Source organism: Prionailurus bengalensis, chromosome X, assembly GCF_016509475.1.
Source record: "Prionailurus bengalensis isolate Pbe53 chromosome X, Fcat_Pben_1.1_paternal_pri, whole genome shotgun sequence".
In the NCBI taxonomy this organism is placed as follows: domain Eukaryota; kingdom Metazoa; phylum Chordata; class Mammalia; order Carnivora; family Felidae; genus Prionailurus; species Prionailurus bengalensis.
Genome location: NC_057361.1, coordinates 97,640,328 through 97,656,665, shown reverse-complemented (window position 1 = coordinate 97,656,665; position 16,338 = coordinate 97,640,328). Strand labels below are relative to the sequence as shown.

General features: G+C 39.5%; 1 protein-coding gene across 2 annotated transcripts in view; it reads right to left on the bottom strand.

The window, feature by feature from the left end:
* Positions 1-2,788: 2,788 nt before the first annotated feature.
* WDR44 (WD repeat domain 44) overlaps positions 2,789-16,338 on the bottom strand; it is a 79,897-nt gene continuing 66,347 nt past the window's right edge. Inside the window, exons 14-20 of one of the 2 annotated variants that reach the window (XM_043571124.1) lie at positions 14,306-14,428; positions 9,836-10,027; positions 9,552-9,653; positions 9,216-9,331; positions 8,232-8,359; positions 6,857-6,991; positions 2,789-3,921 (exon numbers count right to left, since the gene is read on the bottom strand). In XM_043571124.1, coding sequence (XP_043427059.1) covers positions 3,827-3,921; positions 6,857-6,991; positions 8,232-8,359; positions 9,216-9,331; positions 9,552-9,653; positions 9,836-10,027; positions 14,306-14,428 — 891 coding nt within the window. In that variant the 3' untranslated portion in view covers positions 2,789-3,826. The remainder of the gene's footprint in view (positions 3,922-6,856; positions 6,992-8,231; positions 8,360-9,215; positions 9,332-9,551; positions 9,654-9,835; positions 10,028-14,305; positions 14,429-16,338) is intronic. The other variant, XM_043571125.1, reaches the window with a different exon arrangement.

Sequence of the window (16,338 nt, the reverse complement as noted above, 5' to 3'; positions counted from 1 at the left end):
GACAGTGCAGAGCCTGCTTGGGATTCCGTCTCCCTTTCCCTCTTGCCTGCTTGCCTGCTCGCACTCTCTCCCTCTCTCTCAAAATAAATAAATAAATAAAAACTAATAACATTCTGATGATTTGATTCTTTTTCACAAGTGGGGATATCTGGTCTCTGATTCTCAAAATCATACAACTGAAATTGGAATTTGAGGGATAATATATTAATGTTAAACATGCATTTCAAAGAATAAAAAGTCACTGCCCAGCTGTATAACTTGAAGATCGGAGAAAGTGGTATGCTAAATTATGTTGTCATTCATACTGGAATCCCAATTAAGGTAAACAAGAGAGAGAGAAAAAAGCTCAATATGACTTTCAAAGAGCTTTTGATAAAATGTGCTTTTAAACTTGTTTGTCTAGCACAGATGTTCTCATTCTGCCACATCAAGGCCATGATGAAATTTTCACAGGAGAAATGGGAAAATAAGGGAATATGGTTGCTTTCTTCAGAAGCTAGGTTTATTCACTTTATTTATTTATTTATTTTTTTAATTTTTTTTTTCAACGTTTTTTTTAAATTTATTTTTGGGACAGAGAGAGACAGAGCATGAATGGGGGAGGGGCAGAGAGAGAGGGAGACACAGAATCGGAAACAGGCTCCAGGCTCCGAGCCATCAGCCCAGAGCCCGACGTGGGGCTCGAACTCACGGACTGAGAGATCGTGACCTGGCTGAAGTCGGACGCTTAACTGACTGCGCCACCCAGGCGCCCCTATTCACTTTAAAAGATTGTTCATTGCTCCAAGAAGACTGTACTTAACTTTTTTCTTAGTATTAAAATGTTCTCTTTTCTGAAGAGGTGATGGTAGATGGCTTTAAAAAATGTCAAGTTGGCAAAACAAAGAATGTCGGTACCTTATGTCAATCTCTCAAATGCTATGCATCTGTGAACTCTCAATGTTTAGAAAGCGTTTCTATATGCTGTTTTTGGGCCAAGGAGGGTCCAGAGGGCACCCAGGGATTTGGGAAAGACAGTGAGAAATATACATTTGTTGACTACATCTACTGGCTAGACACCAAGCTTGACACATACATGATTTCTCAGCAAATCTTACAATTTCAGTTAAGTGTTCTCATAGTACAGATAAGTAGAAATTAATACAGGATAAATAACTTACTCAAGGAATGTACTAATAGAGGAAACCAAATCTAAGTTTATCTGAGTCTAGAATCTGTGCTCTTTCCCATCTGACTTTGGCTCAGGTCATGATCTGGCAGTTCATGAGTTTGAGCCGCATGTCGCATTCAGTGCTGACCGCTCAGAGCCTGGAGCCTGCTTCGGATTCTGTGTCTCCCTCTCTCTCTCTGTCCTTTCCCCGCTTGTGCCCTGTCTGTCTCTCTCTCTCAAAAATAAACCTTAAAAAAAAATTTTTTTTAAAAGAATCTGTGCTCTTTCTTATACCACACCACTTATTACAGTGAGTTTCTAATCCTCATTTTAGGGAAAAATATCATTCAGTTTTTCTTTGTATACATCTTTTTCTTTAAACAAAAAATTTTTTAATGTTTATTTATCTATCTATTTATTTATCTATCTATTTGAGAGAGAGCGCGCGCGTGAGCACGCACGAGCTGGGGTGGGGCAGAGAGAGGGAGACAGAATTCAAAGCAGCCTCCACGTTCTGAGCTGTCAGCCCAGAGCCCAACACGGGGCTCGAACTCACGAACTGCGAGATGGTGACCTGAACTTAAGTCAGATGCTCAACAGACTGAGCCACCCAGGCGCCCTAAACAAAAAAATTTTTTAATTTTTATTTATTTTTCAGACAGAGACAGAGAGAGCAAGTGGGGAGGGGCAGAGAGAGAGGAAGACAAAGGATTTGTGCTGCCAAACCAAAGCCCGATGCAGGGCTCGAACTCAAAAACAGTGAGATTATGACCTTAGCCAAAACCAAGAGTCGGATGCTTAGCCACCTGAGCCTCCCAGGCACCCCTCTTTGTATACGTCTTGATTCTGTTTTCAAATTCACTTTGTGATTTGTAAACCTGCAGTGTATTTATGTAGTGATAGCAAACATTCTAAAAACTAAACTATGTCAGTGTTACTCTCTCAAACTTGCATCCCAAGTAGTTTTTGCCTTTTTGCTTCAGAAACCACATAAAACCTACCGGGAAGTATTCATACGGCAACATCCCAATTATCTGCAGTTTTAACGATTAGCACCACAGTGGACTACAAGTCCTCAGGCAGATTTCAGTGAAAGCCAAGCTGCCTTGAAGAGTTGAACACATCAAGCTCTTTGAAACACTAGACCGTCCTACTGCCACCTCGATCTGGAGACTAAAGACACTGACTGGTTAGCAAGCCAGTGGGATAACAGCTCCATGTTTCAGGCAGAGTACAGAAGAGTGAGCAGAGAGGGCCGGGAGGGAGGAGAGAATAACTCCGGAAAGAGGAGGAAAGCAGCACGGGGGGCGGGGGGAGTGGAAACCAAGGCAAACTAGAATATCCAGAACACTCCAAGACCATGCTCTTGATAAGGATAGGATCATGGCTCCCTGGCTTCTCACGCAGATACCGCAAACAAATGCAATAAAGAACACATAGACGTTCAGATGAACTCTTATTCAGAAATACAAAAAAACCATTATGTTTCTTAAAGGTATGTAGCCAATGCATTATAACGGGGTCTAAAATCTGACCTTCTGCTTGCTAAAAATCAAAGCATAAAACAAGACCTTGTTTTTCTTACATTGCTCAGTTTACCAAAGTCATCAGAAAATAAAGTCACATATTTAACAAGTGTTTGGCGACCAACTTTTAATATACATATTTAATTTTCAGAAACATATGCTAACCATCAACAACATGATCAGGGTTCCATTGCCCCAGATGTTATTTCATTGGTACATTATATCAATATTTACAAAGGCTTTCAAATTCAACAACACAAAACAGAACAGCTTAATTTTTAAAACTACAATGCTTTAAAAAAATGTAAACAGTTCATTTTTACATTATTGTAAAAAAGAAGACTCACTCCTTAATGCGGCTTAATTTTTTTAAGTGAGCAAAGCCTGGTGCTCATGGATAAAGAATGAAAAGAATCCTTTACATAGAAACATTGTGCTCCAGTGTGGCAAAAAAAAAAAAAAAAAGGAAAAAAAAGAACAAAGAAAAAGAAAGAAAAAGGCAAAAAGAAAAAAAAAGAGAAAAAAAGAGAAAGAAAAATTATGTATATATACATACAAAGAAAAGAACCCTAAGTCCACAATTTAGACCACAAAAAAAAATCTTGTCTCCAAATTGAGAAATTTATAAAAACCATTTACACATGGTTGTTGACCTACTGAAAACCTGTATAACATTTTCAAAACAGTAACTCAGTCAATACCACTTCTCTGAAAAATGAAATTCTGTGCAAAAGAAATTGTTTAAGCTAGAAACAAGACTCCCCCCCTCCCTGTAAGGGGCCAAAAGGGCCACTGAAATAATTTAACTCTGTTAGATTTAGTGCATGTAACCAAAAGGCACACACATGTGATTAATATATTAATATATTTTCATGCAGAAACCTGTGCATGTTCACAATTATATAACAAAAACACAAATATAACAAAACATAAAGCCTAATGTTTGGCAATGTTATTCTAGCCACATTTCTTTCTAATCTATCAGTCCAAGGTTTAGAGCTCATTAACACTGCCTCTCAAAAAATATATTATATTTGAACAACTTCCAATAAAAATTAAAAAAAAATGTTAGCCTGAAACAGTATATTTTTTTTCAGTTCTGATACATATAGAAACTTACTGATATGTTTATTTTAAATGTCATTTCAAATTAAGATACATTTTTCCTTTTGTTAATAAACACTTTGATAGCTCCAGTGAAGTCAGCAGAAAGAAGAACTTCTGTATTATCTGTCTTCAGAATACCTTAAAAGCATAAAAAAAAGTTTTTAGTTGATTTTAAAGGAATGCAGAGCCTGCCATTATAAGTGTCACACGCTCATGACCCCACACCTTTTCCCCACGTTTTGTCTTTTTTTTTTTTTCTTCAAGATTTTAAGTAATCTCTTCACCCAACATGGGGCTCGAACTCACAACCCCAAGGATCAAGAGTCACACGCTCTATTGACTAGGCCAGCCAGGAGCCCCATGGTCTTTCTTTTCTAGCTCGCTCCTGTAGTCCTTTCACTCTCCTGTACCTCTCCTCCTCTGTGAGGCTCACTTCCCCTTACCATACCTTAGCTGGGCTTTCCCTGGCTGGGGGATTACAGTCGCTAGGGGCTGGATGCCTGGATTTACTGCCAGGCAGCAGAGGCTTCGAAACTGCTCCATGCTTCACTTCAGGGCAAGAGGCTAGTGTGTGATTCAGCCCCAGAAATGGAACGCTGGCAGCATGGGATCAGCTGGGCAAGTGTGTTGCTAACAGGGGTCTCTAATGAGGTTGACAGTGAGGTTCACTGTCGGGCAGACATACTGAAATCGCCATGAAATGAAGTACGTACGATCGCTCTGGGAATGCTGACAGAGACTTTTTGCCTCTATGGTTTGTACTGGAGAGCTAGGTAGCTATGCTGAATGGCAAAACGCTTACCTCTTATTTGCCGTAAAAAGCATTTAACAAACAAAATTCTCGACCCTACTATGCATAGGCAAAAACCGCAGATTTATGAAGTACTGATTAATAAGGAAGAAAATAATCTAAACTTTAATTGGAAAGTTGTGCACAGAACGAGTTAAGACCAAATGGCTTCATTTAGATTTGCTAAAAACACATCCTAAGCCTGTGAACATTCCTTACCACCCTTTGGCGTATCTCAAAGTTGTCCCATGCGGCAGTAGCAGCAGCAAAGGACTTGAGATATGAGACATGAGAAAGGCTAGAGAAAAAATAATTCGTCATGTACAGATAAATGCTTTATAAGATATGACAATAATGAAGATGACTGGTCTACGCACCAGGCATTTTGCTAGACACTTTATATATTATACATTCTTTTTAGTTTTTATTACAACCTTATAAACTAGGTATTGTCACTATTTTCTACATGAGGAAAAATGAAGTGTAAATTGCCAACTATGTCAGAAATAGAGAGGGCAATCAGATATATTTTATGATTTTATACCACGAGTTTCAGAGTTTATTCTTAGATTTTACCTCAATAGGTACAGAATGGCAAACAAAATCTGAGTATGACACATTAAAAGTTGTGCCTTTTTACAAAGGACCCAGTGAGTTAACTGAACCTTGTTAATATGGTGCAGTTTTTTTTTTTTTTTTTTTTTTTTTTTAAAGTTGGCTTCATGCTCCCACAGAGCCCAATGCACGGCTTGAACTCATGAACCTGAGGTGAAGACCTGAGCTGAGATCAAGAGTAGGACACTTAAACCAACTGGGCCACCCGGGTGCCCCAATATGGTGCAGTTTTGAAAAGTTTTTTTAAAAACTTTTTCGGGGTGCCTGGGTAGTTGCTCAGTCAGTTAAGTGTCGGGACTCTTGATGTGGGCTCAGGTCATGATCTCACGGTTCAGGAGTTTGAGCCCCGTATCAGGCTCTGTGCTGACAGTGCAGAGCCTGCTTGGGATTCTCTCTCTCTGCTCCTATCCTGCCCTCTCTCAACAAATAAACATTAAAAAAAAAAAAAAAGCCAGAAATTTCAGTGAAATGTATACAGGCGTTGTATAGAGTTTCTATAAAAAGGTATTACTGGGAGAGAAAAAAAAAGAAGAAGAAAAAACCCCAAATGCCTTAAAAAGAGAATGCCAGATCTGATTCAGAGAAAAAAAAAAAAGACAAAAGAAAAAGAAAAAAAATATTTTCAAACAGGCGGTTTAGTAAAGGTAATCCTGACTTGGTGTCTTTTTAAATCTTGTGACTGAAGGGAGTACTAGGCTGAAGTTGATCCCTGCTCTTACAGACAGAAGAAATACTGTATTCTGTGCAGTGCACCGTGCAGTGACACCACAAGGGAAACGACCTGAGATTGAATGAAGTAAAAATACTTGAGAACGCTGAAGTATTCAAATACTTTAAGAAGCCCCGTTTGTGCACTGTATCTTCTGTTGTGTCTGCAAAAGTCTCTAAAAGGCCTAGTTGTAGGCCGTAGAACAACAAAGGGATTTAATAAACTATTCTGGAACTCGTCTTAATAATACAGATTTGTTAACAACTAGTCCAAATTTAAACGGTCTCACCATACACTTAAGGACTAGCAGGACATTTTTATATAATTGGCACCGAATACTACTTGTTGGTGGTTTCTTTTCACTTCCTAATCTGACCACTTTATATAACTGGAATTACTCCTCATTTCTCTAGGCGTATGCTGCAAATCGCAGGAAAGCAAAGGCTTGTAAATAGCTACGTATCTGAGAAGTTACAAAGCTATAAATTTGTGGCAAGTAGAAAAAGCACTGCTTTCATTTTGGTTTAATTCATTTGTTCAACACGTGCTTATTAGGACCACGCAGAAGCAGGCAAGCGCTGTGCTAGGCCCCGGCAGTCCAACAATACACAGGACATAACAAGTCTCTGTTCTCAGAGAGGACAGTCTACTAGAAGAGGCAGATGATAAAGAAATTTTGTATTTGTATGCCTGGTTAGCATTTCTCCAAGGGAAACAACTGCCCGTAAAAAAATTACGAACTTTCAAAATTTTCATTTTTAATTCCCAGATAAATTTAAATGAAGTAAAACTTGCAAGCAATAGGTTACTGAAATAGTCACAAAGGGATACAACCATCACGTTGTAAATAAGGAGTATTCTTTGTACTCATGAAAACCTCATAATACCCGATGTAGGTCAATGAGACTACTGAGTGCTGGCTAGAGAAAATGTAGGACAAACAAAATAGGAGTACCTACCAGAGGGCATGGTATCCAAAACTTCGGCGTCTTCACCTTTTTCGTTCCCTTCTGACTTTTCAGATTGCACATCCAAAGACAACATCAAACTTGGGTTTGGAGCAAAGATGGCCGACGTAACAACTGCATTATGTGCTGGGGAAAAAAATTTACTTCAGATTAACTCATAAATTTGATTCTAAACATCAAGACAAAAAGTGTCATATGCAAAAAATATAATAGTGTATGTTTATGTTAATATCCTTTAAAATAAAATATCCCAAAAGTAGGAGTACCTGGGTGGCTCAGTCGGCTAAGCAGCTGACTCTTGATTTCGGATCAGGTCATGATCCCACAGTTCAAGGGATCAAGCCTTGCGTCAGACTCTGCACAGACAGTGTGGAGCCTACTTGGGATTCATTCTCTCCCCCCCGCCCCCGCCTCTCCCCGCTTGTGCGTGCGTGCTCTCTCTCTCTCAAAATAAACACTGAAAAAACAAAACAAAAGGATATTCTAAAAAAAAAAAATACCTCATACAAGTGTACCTCAGAGATATTGCAGGTTTTGTTCCAGACGATTGTAATAAAGCAAATATCACAATAAAGGAAGTCAAATGATTTTTTTTGGCTTCCCAGTGCATATAAAAAAATATGTCTACATGTACTTAGTCTATTAACATACAACAGAATTAGGTTTACCAAAACACTGTACATACCTTAATTAAAAAATACTTAATGCTAAAAAGTAGTAACCATTATTTAAAAAAAAAAATTTTTTTTTTTCAACGTTTATTTATTTTTGGGACAGAGAGAGACAGAGCATGAACGGGGGAGGGGCAGAGAGAGAGGGAGACACAGAATCGGAAACAGGCTCCAGGCTCCGAGCCATCAGCCCAGAGCCCGACGCGGGGCTCGAACTCACGGACCACGAGATCGTGACCTGGCTGAAGTCGGACGCTTAACTGACTGCGCCACCCAGGCGCCCCTAGTAACCATTATCTGAGCTTTCAGTGAGTCATAATCACTGATCAGTTCACCATAGCAAATGTAACAAAAGTTTGAAATATTACAAGAATGACCACAATGTGACAGAGAGACACAAAGTGAGCAAATGCTGTTGAAAAAAACCTCCCAATTTGTAAAAAACGCAATATTGGCGAAGCACAGAAAAATGAGGTATGCCTGTACAAATTCTGAGATTCCATGACCTCCCAAATTTTAGACAAGTATAGGTTCTTCCTTGGTATGGAGAAATCAAACAAAGCCGAATACAAAGCAAAAGCGGTTATAACTGCCAAACTGTCTCTGAAACAAGGCCTACACAAATTTACTCATAGTACACCTCCACTTTAACTTTATTCGCTTAAGAAGTCACACAAAAGTAGGCATTTACTTACCTTTAATACCTTCCCAAAAGTCATTACGGTCTCTCCTGACTGAAGTAAACTTGCTGAGGTCATGGTAAGTACTCCAGATATAAACATACTTATCTTCTGAGCCACTGACAAGGTAACTAAAATCATGGCTAGATTTGGGAAAGAAAGAAAAAAACCTCAGTTTGGATTTTTTTTTTTTTAAGTTTCCCTCTATGAGTGCTTCTTCCTTGAAAACACCTAAGCAAACACCCGAGAGAGCTTGCTGAAATATAGACTCCTAGTCTCACTCCAGAGGATCCGAACGTGCAGGTTTGACACGGAGGTCAGAGGCGTGAGGATTTTCGTTAAAGCTCTAGGTAACTGTGCTGCTAGCTAACCCACACTGGGAGAAACGCCCACGTGAGACAGGAAAGAGAGGAGAATGCTTTACCAGTTACATTTCCCGGTAATTACTGGGTAATTCAAGAAGAAAGGAGAACCGTGAAGAAAAGGGCTGAAAGAAAGAGGGCTGTAAGGAAGAAGAGGCAGTTCTTCCAGGAGAGTCTCTAGACCCCAAATTAAGAGTTCAAATAATACTGTCATGCAAAGGCGTAAATACAGGATACCGTACTTTAGGGTGTTAAAAATGCTTTATTAGCTTCAGTACCTAAAAGGATAAAGACCATGGGTGGGTGGCAGATAAACTTCCTCTTAGAAAGCTTACATAATAAAGTACAGATGCACAAATTCCAGAGCTGGGAGTCTTCTAATCCTAGCGCTGCCACTAACCAGTGACTTTAGACCAGTTACTTAATTTTCTGAGTCTGGGTTTCTCTGACAGCAGAATACGGGCAATTCTAACTGTATCTACTAAACAGGTGGAAAAGGTAAGTACTGAATGATAATAACAAGAGACAGCAGTTGTAAAAGTGCGAAGAAACTAAACATAAGGCACAGATCAAAGAAAATATGGGAGCAGGGGAGAAATAGTCTATCTCTTTTGGGAATTTTTCTTTGCCGATTTACCTGAAACTTGCTTTGATCTGGCTGCTACTGTTGACATAACCCTTATACTTCATGGACAGTGACAAATCTCTAAGATCATATAGTCTGATTCTGGAGTCATTTGAGGTTACCAGTATCTAAAAATAAATTAAAGAAAAAGTTAAAAATATCATCTTTTAATCTACGTTAAGGTATAACCAAAAACGGTATTACGTACACATATATAGCGAGAATATACCTCACAACTACAAAATGCTGTATTTCACATGAGAGAAAATATATTCTTAAGCCAAGGTAGTAAGAGTTTTCAGGAGTCTATATATAGTGTGAAGAGAGATGGTTTTGAATACTTATTACCTTATTTTCTCCGGGTAAAGGTTCAATGCCAGTAATTTTTCTTCCAACTTTGTTGCGTCCTCTGGTAGATCGGACATGTATTTGTGTGTGGTATTTCAAATGCTAAAAAGAAATCACAAATTTAAAACATGAGAATAAGAAGGAACCTCAAAGATCATCTGATCCAACTTGTAGACAGACACGGTATTATTTGCCCCAATTTATAAAGCCCAGAGAGGATACACCAAGTTTATATAAAACCACTAAGTATTCCATTATGTAATTTATACAAGATAATCATTTACCTCAGTATCATAGAAAATACATCTGCCATCATATGTCCCAATTACTGCGTATTTGCCATTCTGACAGAAATTCGCAGCTGTGATCAATTTTGTTTGACCGTCTACTTCATTCCACAAAGCCACTTTTTTGTCAGGTATGTTCCAAAGGCGGAGCTTTCCATCCAATGACCCACTCAGAAAATACCTGTCATCCTAAAAATGTGGCAAAAGAAAAAGCTTTCGTTTTACCAGATCAAGAAAAATTCATTAGTGAATCAAAACATAAAGCCTATTAGGAAATAATGTTGAAAATATGTAGATCCTGAGGCGCCTGGGTGACTCAGTCGGTTGAGTGTCTGACTTCGTCTCAGGTCATGATCTCATGGCTCCTAAGTTCAAGCCTCGCGTTGGGCTCTCCATTGCCTGCACAGAGCCTGCTTTGGACCTTCTGTCCCCCCTCTCTCTGCCCCTCCCCTGCTTGTGCTGTCTCTCTCTCTCTCAAAAATAAATAAACATTAAAAAAATTATTAAAAAAAATGTAGATCCCATTGAAAAAATATTATTCTTCAAGCATTATTATTATTATTTTTTTAAGATTTTAAAGATTTTTTTTTCAACGTTTTTTTTGTTTTTTTTATTTATTTTTGGGACAGAGAGAGACAAAGCATGAACGGGGGAGGGGCGGACAGAGGGGGAGACACAGAATCGGAAACAGGCTCCAGGCTCTGAGCCATCAGCCCAGAGCCCGACGCGGGGCTCGAACTCACGGACCCGTGAGATCGTGACCTGGCTGAAGTCGGACGCTTAACCGACTGCGCCACCCAGGCGCCCCAAGATTTTAAAGATTTTTAAGTAATCTCACTCAACGTAGAGCCTGAATTCAAACCCTGAGGAGATCAAGAGGCTCGGTTGGTTGAGGGGCACCCAGGTGGCTCATTTGGTTGAGCGTCTGACTCTTGATTTCGGCTCAGGTCATGATCTCACAGTTTGTGGGTTCGGGCCCTGCAACGGGTTCTGCGCTGATGGTGTGGAGCCTGCTTGGGATTCTCTCCCTCTCTGTCTCTCTGCCTCTCCCCTGCTCAGGCATGCTCTCTCTCTCTCAAAATAAATAAACTTAAAAAAAAAAAAAAAGGGCTCAGTTGGTTGAGCATCCACCTCTTGATATCAGCTCAGGTCACAATCCTAGGATTGTGGGATTGGGCTCAGCATGGAACCTGCTTCTCTCTCTCTCTCTCCCCCCTGCTTTTTCTCTAAAATTAAAAAAAAAAAAAAAAAAAAAAGTCATACAGTCCACCGACTGAGACAGCCAGGCGCCCTCAAGCAAACATTATTTTATTCACTAAGAATAACAATTAGAGGGGCGCCTGGGTGGCTGAGTCGGTTAAGCGTCCAATTTCAGCTTGGGTCATGATCTCGCGGTTCGTGAGTTGGAGCCCCACATCGGGCTCTGTGCTGCCAGCTCAGAGCCTGGAGCCTGCTTCGGATTCTGTGTCTCCCTCTCTCTCTGCCCTTCCCCTGCTCACACTCTGTCTCACTCTCTCTGTCAAAATGAATAGACATTAAAAAATTGCAAAAAAAACCAATTAGAAACTTCAGTATTGGCTTTGGAAATAGGACTTTCTAATTGCTTTATCATATCCTCAAACTGCTTTTCCCAAGGTATGGATGTTAATGGATAATGTGTTTAGAGTGTATATTGTGTAGGAGAATGGTTCAAGTAAGTTTGAGACATTCTGGGTTCCAGAAAGTTAAAGAGGATTCTCAGTTAACATGCGTTCTCAGTCTCCAAAGGAGGGATAAAGTATGTAGTGTTCTCCAATTTATTTAACCAGGGACTTTCCTGGTGGGGGGTGGTGGTTGGGAGGGAGTCAGGTAGGAACTTCAAGGAGCAGGCCTGGGTAAAAACTATCCTGTAATGATACGTTTGTTCACATCCTCCTCCTCCCTCTGGGATACATGTAAATACTTGGATAGAAGAGTAATGCCGGTTAGCCCACAGAACCAGTTATTTATGTGGGAACTTTGATAGGGTGTCAGTAGGAAATCACTTCAGTATTCAAATTCTCAGTCTCAAAGCAGGGGTTCTCAACAGGGGGCACTTTGGCTCCACAGGGGACAACAAGCAATGTCTGGAGACATTTCTGACTGTCACAACTTGGGGGTGGGGGGCTACTGGCATCTACTGGGTAGAGGTTAAGCATTCTGCGATGCACAGGACTTTCTTCCCTCTACAACAAAGAATTATCCAGCTCAAAATGTCAACAGTGCCGAGGGTGAGAAACCCTGCTCTAAACTAAACCAGGCCTACCACTAAACTAAACTGGTCTAATTTTTGGTAACATAAGAATTAAGAGTAAAATAATTGGGATGCCAAAACAAGAAACATTCCCTTCTCTGCTCAAGGCTATTATTCTTACCCACCCCAGGGCCTGTCAAGAACAATCTACGCAGATTGGACACCTTTATGGCTATGGTAGAGTAGGCTCTGCTCAATGTCTACCAGTAGAAGAGCAGAACAAGTAAAAATACTTCATCTTGGTCTTATAATTCAGAATTTTATTTACATACATGCATATATGTGTGTGTGTGTGTGTGTGTGTGTGTCCATGTGTGTGTGTACATGTGTGTGCATGTGTTATCTTCATTTTACTATTTCTTTTGTAATTCTGCTACCCTCCTTCCAGGTAACATTACATAAGAGAGTCACATTTCCTAAGAAAATGTCAACACCACACCATCCTTCCCTAGCCCCTCTTAAAAATCCTTCAGATCTGTAGATTTTTAGAATTAGGGCTTTTTAGTTTCCAAAAATAGAAACCAAATAAAAGAATAGAAAAACTACTGGCTAGAGAGGAACCTTAATAAAAAGTACTACATAGATAACCATCACCACCCAATACCTCTCTCTTTCCATCCTGACACATTATAGTTAGAATAGAGGTGAGGGAAGGATTTTGCTCACAGTTGTGGACAGGAATAAAGCCATTCTTTTGTTGCACCCTTGGGTGACAGGATGGGGGTGTTATTCTGAAAGAAGCCTCAAAAAGCTTGATGGTCAAAATGGATAAGGTATCAACACAGATGAAATATTTTTAATTTGCCAAAGGTCCTAACCAAAGTCTTCTAAGGGTTCAAAATTATTACTGTCTCCATATCATAAACCTGCCCAGGGAGGGAAATTATACTGAGGAAGAAAAAAAGTCCTCTCCTAATCTGGGAAAAAAGGGGAAGAAATGTGAATATAACCGAAACGTTGCATTAAAATGACAACGGGTGTTAAACATACAGAGATGAGGACGCGAATAGAACTGTTGATTCACACATCCACGTAGGGGAGGGCAAGTCAGGTCAGCTCAAGGCCTCCATTTAGTTCCATCTAGCTAGTGGACTGACACCACACAGGACTCCTCTTGTGCCTCTAGTTGCAAAGAGCAAAACGTAATTAAAGCCTTACTCATTTGGTGGCTCTATCCTACAAAAACATAAGATAGGTCAGCAATTCCATGATGAATTTTCCTCCTTTGGTTGAAATCGTATGAAATACTTCCTTTTCAGAGGAAGGATAGGGATTTTCTACACTGAAAATGAATAAGGATGGATCTCAAGATTAATAGTATTTCCAGGGGCGCCTGGGTCGCTCAGTCGGTTGAGCGTCCGACTTCGGCTCAGGTCACGGTCTCATGGTTTGTGAGTCCAAGCCCCACACGGGGCTCTGTGCTGATGGCTCAGAGCCTGGAGCCTGCTTCAGTGTCTGTGTCTCCCTCTCTCTCTGCCCCTCCCCTGCTCCTGCTCTGTCTCTCAAAAATAAATAAATGTCAAAAAAAGAAATTTAAAAATAAATTAATTAAAAAAAAGATTAACAATATTTCTAGGGAGCCTGGCTGGCTCAGTCGGTAGAGTAATGTGACTCTTGATCTCAGGGTGGTGAGTTCAAGCCCCACACTGGGCGTAGAGCTTACTAAAAAAATAAAAAACAAAACAAAAAAACACACAAACCCCTCCTGCAAACACACACACACTGTATTTCCAGACATTACACAGGAATTCAGTATATCTTATAATGAATTTTGGTCTTTGCCTCTTTCAACCTTTTCCTCTTTGTCTCTTCCCACCCTACCCCTCCCACTATTCTTGCCTATATGCTTCCCTCTTATTTATTCACCTGCTGTCTCCTCTTCTTCCTCCGTCTCTAATCTCTCTCACCTTTAATAGGATACTTTAGTTCTTTATTTATGCCCTGCATGTCTTATTAAAGATTTGGGATGACTTTTCATTCTTATAGTTGGACCATAACACTTCCAGTTCTTCTAATACAGATTAACAAAATATTTCCTTTCTAAACAAAATGAAACACTAAATTAAGTTGTCCTTAACTATGAGGCTGTTAATAATTTTTTTTTTTTCCTGTAGTCCAACTGTCCTCCAGAGAAGCCAGGTTCCCTCATCTTCCTTATAGTACAACAAAAAAAAAATACATAAACAATTACTTACTCTTGGATGGAAAGCTATGGCAGTGACAAAATCTATATGTTGAAAACAGCAAAGGCATTCTCTTCTGGAAATGTGCCATAACCTGACTGTTTTATCCATCGAAGAAGAAAGCAGGAAGTAGTTCTATTGAGAAATTGACATTGATCATTTTATCACCCTATGAAAAAATACTACGTACACAATAATAAAAGCAAGCTTTTGGTTTTATGTATCTCAATAGTTTTGTTATTGCTATATCTAGCATCAGAAAGAACAAAAAGATTACCCATTTCATTTGGAAGATCCCATTTTTTCCCAGTTAAATACCGTATTCTTTCGATTCTAAGACTTTTCTGTATTACCTGTTCTGAAATTAGAATCTGATGATCTAGGTCAAAAAAAACCTGCTAGGCACTAAGAGAGAACTAAGGTGTATCTTACTTATTATAGTCCGCATATACGGAAACTTAGCTATGAATACAAGGCATCTATTCATTTGACTGTCACTTCAGTTCAGTTACCCTGACATTGGCAACGCTGGCGAATTTTAACTCCCCAGAATTCCCTAATTGTCACTTAAAATGCCTTCAAAAAGATTACCCTACAATGCAGCATGCAAATGAAAAATTACTGTGCACCTGTCACACCACAGGCAAGAAAACGAGAGAAGAGAAATCGTCAAACGTCTCAGAATAGATCATAGAAGTTTCAAAGGTAAAAGAGGGTAGTGTAACTGCTTTAGGCATTGTGATGGCCCCATCACCCAGGAACCAAACATTTATCTATCAAATGCTTCAGCTGGCAGAAATTCTTTAACTTTTCAACATAATCTATTTAAGGAGAGAACTATGAGTTATACTGAACGAGGAAGCCCAAATGAGACACTGTTCTTTGGTATGCCTAAAGGTGCTAAACAAACCAAAGTAATGATGACATTTATTGAATACTTGCAATGTGCTAAAGACTGTTCTTAACACTATATTATGAGGTAGGTATATGATTATCCCCTTTTACAAATGAGAACACTGAGGCACAGATGCTAAATAATTTGTCGAAGACTACATAGCTCATTGGTGGCAAAACTGAGATTTAAACCTACGTAGTCTGCCCTTAGGTCCAGACTCTAACCACTACACTCTTCTGCAGAGGGCTTAAGTAGAACACATGTTTAAACAAAAAGCCACAAGATGCTTTGTCATCTACTAAAAGTAATAAGCAATCTTTAATCTCTGAATGTAAGAAGACTAAGTGCAAATACTGATTTAGATAGGTACTGCAATGATAAATAAATGCTATTTGGGGCTAGTTTTAAAAGTGTACACTTTGTGTGGTATGCCTGTTTTTAAATAGATCATGAAACGTACAATTAAAAAATTGAACTTTGAGGGGTGCCAGTTGGGTAAGCGTCTGACTATTTTGGTTCAGGTCATGATCTCGTGGTTCTTAAAAGTTCGAGTCCCGCATCAAGCTCCATGCTGACAGTGCAGAGCCTGCTTAGGATTCTCTCTCTCCCTCTCTCTCTGCCCCTCTGCTGTTCGTGCATGTTCTCTCTCTCTCTCAAAATAAATAAATAAACTTAAAAAAAAGCCCTGGGGCACCTGGGTGGCTCAGTCGGTAAAGTGTCCGACTTCGGCTCGGTCATGATCTCATGGTTCTTGGGTTTGAGCCCTGCGTCGGGCTCTGTGCTGACAGCTCAGAGCCTGGAGCCTGCTTCAGATTGTGCCCCTCCCCTGCTTGTGCTCTGTCTCTCTCTCTCAAGAATAAATGAAATATTAAAAAAAAAAATTCCCTAAATCTATGGTTTGCTCATTAAGTTGATTTTATTCGATTCTTCCAATAGTCCATTGCTTTAAGCATATGAAAGAAATATGAAAACATCCCTAAAAGTGAAGACACTAGAGACATGCTAAGACGTGTTTCACTATGCCAAGTTCTGTTCAGTAAATACTAAGTGAAATTAAATAATTTTCTTGAATTTCATGATCTTCAGAAGTCAAAGAAATTAGATTCAAACCTAAGTTCTACCTATAACTAGTTTTGTGGTGTCAGATGGG